This window comes from Kogia breviceps, chromosome 18, assembly GCF_026419965.1.
Source record: "Kogia breviceps isolate mKogBre1 chromosome 18, mKogBre1 haplotype 1, whole genome shotgun sequence".
Taxonomy (NCBI): domain Eukaryota; kingdom Metazoa; phylum Chordata; class Mammalia; order Artiodactyla; family Physeteridae; genus Kogia; species Kogia breviceps.
Window position 1 is genome coordinate 15,033,279 of NC_081327.1, and position 11,062 is coordinate 15,044,340.

The 11,062-nt window shown below is 57.7% G+C and overlaps 1 protein-coding gene across 1 annotated transcript; it reads right to left on the reverse strand.

Moving 5' to 3' along the window:
- Positions 1-944: 944 nt before the first annotated feature.
- On the reverse strand, positions 945-10,887 carry USF2 (upstream transcription factor 2, c-fos interacting). The gene is made up of 10 exons (XM_059044404.2): positions 10,306-10,887; positions 9,989-10,035; positions 9,760-9,878; positions 9,423-9,623; positions 8,851-9,001; positions 8,639-8,726; positions 8,221-8,279; positions 1,973-2,067; positions 1,688-1,816; positions 945-1,593 (listed from the first exon to the last, which is right to left on the reverse strand). Exons 1-10 carry the CDS (start codon positions 10,368-10,370, stop codon positions 1,504-1,506), a joined length of 1,044 nt encoding a protein of 347 aa, XP_058900387.1. The 5' UTR covers positions 10,371-10,887; the 3' UTR covers positions 945-1,503.
- Between the last annotated feature and the right edge of the window lie 175 nt (positions 10,888-11,062).

The following is an 11,062-nucleotide window of genomic DNA, read 5'->3' on the forward strand; positions in this document are numbered from 1 at the left end:
CAGAGATGGCCCCTTGGTCATTTTCCCTCTTCGACTCACTCTAGGGCCATCCAGTGTTAACCCTGCGAGCCCGGGGATGGTGCGCTCAAGGAATGAACTCTTCTTCCAGGCCCCAAACTGCTGCCAGGGCCCACTCAAAAAGCACAAAAGTGGGGGGCCCCTGGGAAGTAATGCTGTTCCCTGCCACTTGCCTCCCCACTCACTCTATGTTAGGCCCCTCCGGCTGCACACAACCTCACTGTCAGACAGAGGAGTGGCCAGGAAAGGAGACAGGGCTCTTGGAAGGAAGAAACCAGCTGGGGGCATCTGGGATGGGCGCAGCGTGGCGAGCTCAGTCAGGTGACCAGGCCTAGACGCTGGGAGTGGCTGGAGTTGCACAGGGAGACACAGCAGCATCCCCCAGCACTGCCAGGCATCACTGCATCTCAGCTCAGGCCAGGTTTCATCATCAACCAGGGGCAGGGGTCACAGCACAGGCGCCAGAGTTGCAGTGCAAGGCGACAGGCTGACGGGCCAAGGCTGGCTTCCTGGCCATCTGCCCTCCCTGGGGGTGGGGGTGCTCAAGGCCAGGCCCCACCATTGGCTGGTGCAGAGGGGAGGGCGTCAGCCCAGAAAAGCAGGGCCAGGAGCCAGTCCTGTTTAGGAACTTGTTTAGGAACTGGTGACACAAAAGACCCCAGCCTCTCCTCCAAACACATGGGACATGTCCTTGACCCTGGCTCCCCCTGTCCCCCACAACACATATGCAACACCTGGGGCCTCCACGAGGCTATTCATTCCTTAATTTCTTCATCCGCACAACCGACAGACTGTTGGGTACCACCAGGCGGCACCAGATGGCAGGGAGCAGCACACAGCCACAGACATAAGAGGCCCTGCCCTCAGGAACCCTGCACAGACCCCAGACTCCCTCCCCACACCTGAGATGCACAGATACACAGACAGACAAGGCGGGGCCACATGGGGCCAGTTTATTGCAGTTAAATACCTCTCTCTCTCTCTATTTTTTTGTCCATTTTTTCCATAAAGAAAATTAGAACACACTCACACACCCAAAGGGGAGCAGGGTTCCAGAAACAAGAGGTGGGGTGGGGCATGGCCTCCCTGCTTAGGTCCAGGCCCCAGGGCTGGCCCCCCAAAGGCTCCCCTCCTTCCCATAAGCACCCTGTCTCAGTACCTCTAGAGTCCAAGGAGGCAGTGGGGTATGGCAGGGGCTCTGTCCTCCTCCCTCTTGCCTCCAGGTGAGACCACTAGAAGTGCCAGGGCTGAGTGGGGGCCGGGAGAAGGGAGACAGACAGACGGGCAGGGAGGATATTGTTTCCAAGTTGAGGAGAGCAGTGGGTGCTTATCCACAGAAATGCATTATTTCTCCCCTTTTTTTGTTAAAAATCTACTATAAAAAAACGCAGCTGGGGGAGGGGCGTCTGTCCCTCTCTGTGCTAAGGGCTGGGGAAAGGGACGGCAGGGGCCCAGAGGCGGCCCCCGCCGCACGGGGCGAGGGCGTCACTGCCGGGCGCTCTCGCCCACCATCTCCAGGTTGTGCTGCTGCAGCTGGGCGCGGAGCACGGCGTTCTCGTTCTTCAGCTCCTCGATCTGCCAGACACGACGGGGCACAGCAGCCAGGGCTGGCTCCCCACGTCTTGGGGCTCCTGGGTGCACCCCGCCACCCCCCGGGCCCGCCGCTCACCTGCTGCCTCAGGAGCTCATTGTCCATCTGCAGCCGCTCGGCCTCCTTGAAGGTCTCCTGCATGCGCTGGTTGGTCTGGCGCAGCTCCCGGATGTAGTCGCAGGCCTTCGACAGGATCCCTCCTTTACTCTGGGGGGGTGGGCAGGAGCATCAGCGAGCACCGCCCGCTGGCCGCCGCCCACCGGCTCGGCCCCAGACGACTCCCGCCTCTGGTGGTCAGGCAGACTCTCCGCAAGGGGGTCGGGGGACGGCCCGCCGCAGCACTGAGGGCCGGAGGGCACTCACCGCTCCTGTCTTGCTATTATCTGCATTACAATCTGGAATGATTTTTGAAAGCTGGACGATCCAGTTGTTGATCTTGTCCCTCCGCCTCCGCTCCACTGCAGTAAGAACAGCAAGAACAAGGCTATGTTCACAGCACACCCTCTGTGCCCGGGCGATTCACCTCCTAAGGCAGATGCCATGAGAACCGAGGCCACCCAAGGTCACACCGCCAGCAAGTGCGGGGCTCCGATCTGAACCCAGGCAGCTGGCTCCAGCCCACTCCACATCGCTCCTCAAGAGGAACCCTCAAGTGCCACACGTACCTAAAGGCGGAATCGACAGCTGGGGGGCTGCAGGGTTTGCTTTGTTTACCCGCCCAGCATGTTTTCAAAAATTTGAACCAACATTTAAAAATTAGGAAACTTCACCTAACAATCGGCCTCTTGAAAACTGGAGTTGTGGCCACAGTGGGCACATGTTCTTGGCAGGCAAGAATGGGCCAGAGCCCTTTACACAGGACCCAGGCACCCTTCTCCAGTCCCCACGGTCCCTGCATTTGACTCTCCACGGTGCTCAGGTCTCCCCACAGCTCTGGGCCCCATGATCCTCTTTCTCTTTTCATCTTTAAAATCACGGTCTGACCACGTCTCACCTCCACTGGAAGTCCTTTTCCAGGGCCCCCGCAGCAAGTCTCAGCTTCCCCGGCTGGCACTGAGGCTCTCAGGGGCCTGGCCCGTCAGGGCACTGGGTCACCCAGAAAGAAACGCTACGAACCCTCTCTTGAAGGCCAGGTTTGACAAACTACTAGCAGATTTCACTTGAAAAGTCCAGATTTGTGATTTATTTCATAAAACGCCACAATCTCACTGTCTGCTGAGCTGCAGGGAAGCTGCCCCCTTCAGGCAGGACTCGTATGTGTCTTCGTCCTGTCTTCTCATCTGGCCTGTCACGACCTATGACGGCGGCCTGGGGTCTGCCTGCACAGCAGCCTGAGACCCCTGGTCTGGGGCTCACTGAACAAAGCTGTCCCAGCCCTTCATACTAGGCAATTGCTGGGGACACACAAGAAAGCCCAGCTGCCCCTGTGACTCTCACCCACAAACTCTCATCCCCGTGCCAGGGCAGCCCATGGACAAATGCAGACGGTGTCTACAGAGGAGCGGGGACTGTAGGTGGGACCTGGCAAGGAGGGCAAGGGGGTATTTTCTCAGGGTTGGGAGACTGGGGGAGGGATCGGGTGAGCGTGAGAAAGATGGGGTGGGCCCGAAGCTTGCCCCTGACTCCTCTCCTCTGCTGAGGCCAGCCCCACCCCTCGACCCGGCTGCTCCCTCAAAGGATGGGCCTGGCCACTAACAGGCACAACCAACTGTCTTCTCCGGGCACTTGCTTTTGCCCACTCGCTGCTGACCAGTCCTTCCAAGTGCCCCCTCACTTTGGCCTCGGTGACAACACCCTCCCACGTGGACTCGCTTCCTCCCTCACTCTCCTCTCTTTCCGCCAAAACCTCCCCCTACCACGGTAAGAACGGTGCCCAGTATTGAGCTTCGCCTGACCCTGGCCCCGGGATCAGCGAGTGCACAGACCTGGGCCCCATCGCTACCACGGTGAGTGAACCTTCCCAGCGAGGACAACCCTATCTTACGGTCTTTGGGGACTCTGTGGTCCAAAACAGCAGCAGAGCTAAGGGTCTGCCCAGGCCTGGCAGCACTGGCCACCACGTCCCTCAGCAGCGTGCTCCATTCTAGGGGTTCAGCTGAGGAGCTCAAGAGCAGATGGCTGCTCAGCTCCTTCCTCTACCCTCCCGCAGCCCGGCACTCCTGAGCCTGGGCACTCCTGAGTCCGGGCACCGCGCTGCAGGTACATCCCACATGCACTCCTCACTTCAAGCCACCGGGGGCAGGGATGGGGGGCGGGGGACAGCAGTTCGCATTTGCTTCTTCAAAACTTACCACCTGCCCTACTGTGTGCAGGGCACTCCGCGAGGCTGAAGTCCACGGTGGACTCAACCTCTGTCCTGCTGGCACTCACAGCACCAGCGTGACATGCACATGAACAGGAGACACTGACGCCCCAGGACTGTGTGTTATTACTGAAGACTGTATCGAGTGCCTGGGGAACGCCAGGGTGGAACGATGCATTCTGCATGGAGTGAGGTGGGGTGTATATCCTCAGAGAAGGATTTAGAAAGGAAACATTTGGGCTGGTTTCTGAGAGGAAGGACATCAGGCAGACAGGCATCAAGAAACCCAGAAACGGTGATATGGAAACACCTTGGAGGGTGCAGGGGGTGGCGCAGGGTGGCAGGAATAGATTGTAGAAACAGGTTGTGAAGCCCTGAATGCCGTGCTAGCAGGTCTGGACCTTGCCTTCTCTTCCCCTAGGGGTCTCGGTCCTCGAGTCTAGGGCCTTCCTCGGCAATGTGGTCAGGCCTGTGGCTTGGGAAGACCACTTCGGCACAAGTGAAATGGAGGAAGACCAGTTAAAACCAAGGCCATGTCTGCTCCTCAGGAGGCTTAAGTCACACCCACACAACATTTAAAACACAATTTAGAAGCAAAATCTGCCAGGACTAATGGGAGAAATGGGCAAATCCACAAATGTAAGACATCAACACTCCTCAGCAATTGACAGGACAAGTAGATAAAAAAATCAAGATAGAAAACCTGAACACTGTCAGCCAACCTGACCGAGCTACCACCGACGGAACACTCCACACACAGCAGCGGATACACTGTCTTTTCAAGCACACACAGAAACTTTCACCAAAATAGACCATATTTGGGGCCATAAAAATAAGTCTCAACGGATTTCAAATAACTGAAATTATATACAATACTGTTCTCTGACCACAACAAAACTCACTTAAAAATCAGTAACAAAAAGATAGCCAAAAAATCCATAAACATTTTTAAGTTAAACAACACACTTCCAAATAACCCATGGGTCAAAGAAGAAATCATAAGGAAAACCAGAAATATTTTTAATTGAATGACAAGAAAGCACAACCTATCCAAATGGGATATAGCTAAAGCAGCGTTGGACTGGAATCTGCAACTGTAAAGGCTTAAATTGAGAAAAAAAGGCTTAAAATCATCCTAAGAGGCTGGGGGAAAACCCCCAGCAAATTAAACCCAAATTAAGCAGAAGAAATAAATTAGTAACAGTAAGAGTGGAAAGCGTTGCAACAGAAAAAGCAACTCAAAAATCAGACTTCATATAAAGACCTGGATTTCTGGCTTCTCAGAGGTTCTGGCAGCAGTGGGCCCAAATTCTGACACAGCAGCCATGACTGGCACCATGAAGCCACCCTTCAGGCAGGACAGACACACAGACCCGAGGTCTCCACAGGGATCACCACTCCCCTTTCTGGCACACCAAGTATCCCGACTCCCTCAGGCCCCTGTAGCATCTGTGGCCCCTGTGGCACCAAGAAATGTGGGAAAGAGGGAAAAAGGGGTCAAAGCTGATTTGAGGTTCACTTCGGCACAGTGTCTCAGGGTTTGTGAGGGAAGAAGAGTGCAGAGTTGAAGTGGCCTGGCTCTCAAGTGTGGCTGCAGTAATCATGACAGGGGTGCCTTTTGCTGCTCTGGAAAAGGGAGGCTTTGGGAAGGAGGGACAGAAGGTTCTGTCTTGGACAAGTTGAGTGTGAGGTGTTTCAAGAACAAACAGAAATGGAGATTTTGAACGGACACTTCAAAACATGGGTGCGGAGGAGCTCCAGAGAGATGGAGCAGAAAGACAGCTTTGTGCAGTGCAGGGGGCGGGGGAAGCCCTGGGAGGACATCAGGGGGCAGCCTCTCCTTTTTGGAATCACATACTTTTCTGGATAAAGCTCACAGATGCACTCCCGGGAGAAATGACAAACACCGACAACCGGGAATAGGGTCTCGGGGATACTGACCATCCCTGGGCCTGATGTTTCACTCTCCTGAGACTGCTAGAAGAAGGGGCTGGACCTCAAGAAACACTAACAGCCAAAGCACTTTTCAAACCTCGCCCACTGTGAAGCGTCACCTGGGGAACTTGTTGAAACACGGACTCCCAAGCTCCCCCTCCGACCTACCCATTCAGCACCTCGTGAGGACAGCTGTGATTGTGAAGCCCTGCTCTCAGGAGCAGGCTGGAAAGGAGAATCAGAGCAGGTAGAGCAGAAAGGAACATTCCCGAAAGGAGGGGAACAAGCAGGGTCAGATGCTTGGAGCGCAGACAGGAAAGGAAGCCAGTGGATTTGGCAATGAGGTCATCACGAGTGACCTTAAATAGAGCCATTTTGATAGAGAAATGAGCCAGACTGCCAAGGGTACGGGGACGCCAGGCAGAGTGTGGGTCAAACACTGCAGGTTAGGAGAGAGTGGGCAGGCCACAGCTGGAGTCTAAGGGCAAGGTCACGAGCGAGACTGATTTTTACAGGATGAGGAGTCAAAACTTTGGAGCTGGATTAATCCAGTGAGAGGCAGAGCGAGAGTAGGGTGGAGGGTGGCTGGCTGGTCTCACGACTCAACGTGCTGCACCCTCACTATGAGCCTCTGGGGTAGTCAGTCGTGTTAACGCATTCTTAAGAGGACTAAACAGGCACAGAGCTTAAGAACCAGCCTAAGGTCACACGACCAGTACGCAGTAGAGCCAGGACTGCCCCGGTAGCCAACTGGAGACCCCTGAAATCCGTCACACCCAAAACCAAGCTCACACTCACCCCTTCCCTTTAAATGAACCTGACCCCGTCAGGAAAGCCTGATTCATGAAATCCTGATTCTGCAGCCTGTGCTCTTCTGCCCCACAGCTCAGGCCCCCACAAGCCCCGTTCAGGTCCCGCCCTGTCTGAAGCCCACAGCTGCAGTCAACTCTTGTTTCCCTAGCCTCTGGTGCCCCATCACCCTCACCATCCAGCCTCCACACACAATCCCTCTGCTTACTTCCCCTCGAAGCAGAATAAAGATCTAGGAATGGGGACCCTGGGAGGGCCTCTGACAAGGCCCCATGTGATCTGGCCTTGGCCAGGCCACCCACGACTCCACCAACTTCCTCTTATCTTTCCTGAAACCTGCTCTTCTTCAGACACACCAAGTCTGTTCCAGCCCAGGCCTGGGTGTCTGCACTTGCTTGTCCCTCGCTGCCTGAGACTCTTCCCATTCAGGCCCCTGCTCAAGCGTCACTTCTAGAGAGACCTACAGAGCACACTGCCGCCATAACCCTCCACCTCCTTACCCGGGCTTATCTTCCTTCATGTGACACGTGACTTATGTTCCCTGACGTCTTATTGTAGCTTTCTGTAGTTTCTGTCTCTCCCACCAGAATGAACACCCTGTGAGAGGCAAGGTGTCTGTTCCATTATCTACTGCTGAATCTGAGACCTAGAACAGGGGCTGGCACACAGTACATATGTGCTGAATGAATGCCTGAACTCACTGAGCAGCTTAGATCACAGCCGCATAAGCCCACCCCCCAATCAAACACCTTTAGGACTCTCAGGTCCTCACCCTGACGTTCAAGGACTTCCTTGACCCTCCCAACTCTCTCCTCCCAAGCGCTCCACATAGAACCTCTGCTTTAACCAAACCAGCACCCACAAAGCAACCTCACTCCACCCTGCCTTCCTGTGCTTCCCTCTGCTGGACAGGCACTCCCAAAGGCCACTTCCCTGGAGGAAACGTCACCTGATCCCCCAGTCAGTGTTCAGTCAAACAGCCTCAGCTACTCAACTACTCTGAGCTTCCTGGACACTCCAAACTAGGCCCCAGACCTGGCACGGGGCATGTACTGCCCAGCCTAGTATCCACCTTCAGGAAATATCTGCTGAATGATGGCTATTTGGGTAGAAGTGTCCCCTGAACATGCTCTGGCCTCAGCCAGAGACATGGGTTTCTTGCAGTTTCATCTTCAGATGTTCTGTCTCTCAGACCAGAGCTACTTCTGGAAGCTAGGCTGGCAGAAGCGTGGGGGTCTTGAGCAAAACAGCTACTTCGTGGGAAGGCAGGTCCAGGTGAGCCAAACCAGCCCAACTTTCCAAGAGGAGCAAAAAATCAATACATGAATGCGAAACTTGCCGTTTAAAATATTAGTAATTAATTCAGAGTCACTAGCCAGGATGATAAACACACTGCAGCTCACACGTCCTGCCTATTTGCTCCTGTCAGCGAACCTCCACACTTCTGCTTTTCCAGCATTCGACAAGCACCTCTCACACACTTGTCGCGTGCCTGCTGATCTGTGACTCCAAGCACCGGGCCAGGCTGTGCCCGTGAGGCCCAGCAGTTCCACCCTGACCTTACCTTCATTATGTTGAGCTCTCCTTCTCTCATCCCGTGGTGTCCTGGTTCCGTCGATTTTCCTAGAAAAGAATAGAAAAAATAGGTGCATGTTACCTCCAGCCTGGTCCAAACGTTTATTAAGGAGTCAGACTTAAAAATGATTTCTGCAACACACATCCATATGCAAAGAGAGAAAAAGAAAGAGAGAGAGAGAGAGAGAGAGAGAGAGAGAGAGAGAGAGAGAGAGAGAGAGAGAGAGAGAATATGGTATTTTCTTTACTTAAACTAAAGAAACAAAAACTGACCAAAAAATATACCAACTGCCTGCCGTGTACTCAACTGCCTGGCTCCGATTTCAGAAACGCATTCCCTTCCTTGGGCCCCCACACCAGGCCCTCCCAGTGTCCCCTACTCCTGGGACCAGGTCTCCTGCACATACGGGGAGTAGGGGTGTGTCCGGGGTGCAATTGTCCTCTGCGTTCCTGTCTGAAGCACATCCTGGGGCGTCATCATGACATAGAACTGGCCTGCAGGGAAAGCAGGGGTTAGTGCTAAAACTGGGGACAGAGTCAGAACTGGCTGGGGGAGCTTCCCTCCCTGCTAGGCCTGTTGCCTCCCCTGCCTTCCGCCCTGGCCCCTTCCTTCCTTTACCTCCAGCCTGCAAGCTCTGGTCTGTGGTCTGTACGGACACAGCCGTGGTATCTCCCACACTGGACGCTGGGAAATAGGCAAATCGTGCCTCCCCACTGACAGCCTCAGCTGCCGGGCTGCCACCATTGCTGAAGGGATTTTGGATTACAGCCTAGGGAGTAGGAGGACAGAGGCCACCCTTAGCCATCTTTGTTCCCCAATCCATCCCCTAGCTGCCATATTTGATGCTTACTGCATTCTCTAGGTAGAGTGGAGAACCCCTGTGTGTGCCACTCTGCCCTGTGTTTCACAGCCCTGGAACTCGACAGATACTCAGCAATCACTTAGTGAACTGACCCACTCTTAAAGTCTTAGAGACTTTCCTGTTACCGTGATCCCCCTTTCACAGAAAAAAAAAAAAAAAAAAAAAAGTTGTTCCAAAGATCTTGCCCCAAGTTTCACTGTGCAGAACAGAGATTCCACCTGAGGGCCTGAAGGCAGCATCTTGGTTCCACGTGCCCCACCCCCTGGGGCTCCCCAAGAACAGAATCAGTGTCCCTTCAACATCCCCCCAGGGGTTGCTGGGCACCTACCAGTGGGAAGGGCGCTGCGGGACCTGGGGGCACAGAGGCAGCAGCGGGGCCGGGGCGCTGGGTGGCCCCATCCACACCCACCTGGGTCACAGCCTGCTGCCCCCCCGCGAAGGCAGCCGTAGACACGACGCTGACGGCGCCTGCTGTGTCGCCCTGGCCGTCCAGCTGACCATCAGTCACCTGGACTACGCGGTATGTCACCTGCAGGGGGCGGCAGAGAAGGAAGACCCGCGCTGGGGCCCGGATAGGGACCAGGTCCGAGCCCCTCCCATCCCGCCCACTCTACCCCGGGCTCAACCCTCCACTTGCCCGCCGGTCTCCGGGCCCGCAGGCTCACCTGTCCTCCATTATTCTCTGTGCGGAATTGGTACTGGATGTTGTGGTCGCCGAACGCCGCCTGCTGGACGCTGGCGATGGCCACCGCCGTCTGCTCCTCCGCCCCAGGGCCGTCCCCGCCTGCGGTCGGAGGAGGGTAGGGGGGATGGTCAGAGGTGGCGCGGGTCAGGGCGCTCCCAGTGCCCTCCCGGGCGCAGGTCGCGGCCCCGGTGGGCCCCGCGAGCACTCACCTTCCTGCAGCTCGACGCCCTCCTCTGCCTCGGGTCCCTTGTCGTGACTGCGGGGAGGACGGGAAGAAGAGGGCATCAAGGTTGCCCGCGCCCCCGCCCCTTCACCCAGGTGCAGAGCCCCCATCCCGCCCGCCCCAGCCTGGGGCTGCAGCACCGCCAGGTCCGGGGGCCAGGGATATTCGCGCGGGTCCTCCCTCCCTCGCGGCCTCCATTTTGAGCTGGGCCCGGCGGCCGCTCGGGATCATGGCGGCCCGGCCGCCAGGCCGAAGGGCCGGGGCCAGGGCGCGCGGGGGCGCGGACCCGCCGGGCTCCCTTACCTGGCGGCGGCAGCAGCAGCGGTAGCCGAGGCAGCAGGATCCAGACCCGGGTCCAGCATGTCCATGGGGGGGGTGGGGGCGGGGGGGGCGCCGGGCCCAGGGGGGAGGGGAGGGGAGGGGAGGGGAGGGAGGGAGGGGAGGGGGCGGGCGGCCGGGGGGGCCCCGAGCCCGGCGCTCACGCCGCGCGGCAGGAGGGGACGGAGGAGACACGGGAGCCGCTCGCGCTGATCACGGGGACAAACAGTGGGGTCATGTGAGGAGGAGATGCCGCCGCCGCCGCCGCCGCCGCCGCTGCTCCTGCAGCCGCCTCCGCCCTCTCGCCCGCCGGCCGGCTCCCGGCGGCTCTAGGCTCCGGGACGCAGCGCAGCCGCCCCCCGCCCGCTCTACGCGGCCCTCGGGCCTCCTTCCCTGAGTAGCCGCCGCCGCCGCGACTTTGTTTTTTAACCCGGCCCGCCCTGGATGGCCGCAGCCTCTCCCCTGGGTCGCCGGCTCGCGCGTCCGCTGCCCGGCCTGGCCCAGTGCGGCGGCGGATCGCTGCTGCAGCCGCCGCCGCCGCTTTCTATTTTTTCCCCCTTTTTTTTCCTCCTTTACTTGAGCTGCGCGCGCGCGGCGGCGGCGGCGCGAGCCCGGGGCCGACGCGCGCAGGGGGAGGGCAGCCCCCGGGGAGCGCGCGCGCTGTCCGTCTCTGATGGAGGGCGGGCGCGCGGGCCCGGGTGTCGGCGGGGCGCGAGGTCGCCGTCGCCGCCGCCGCCTCCGC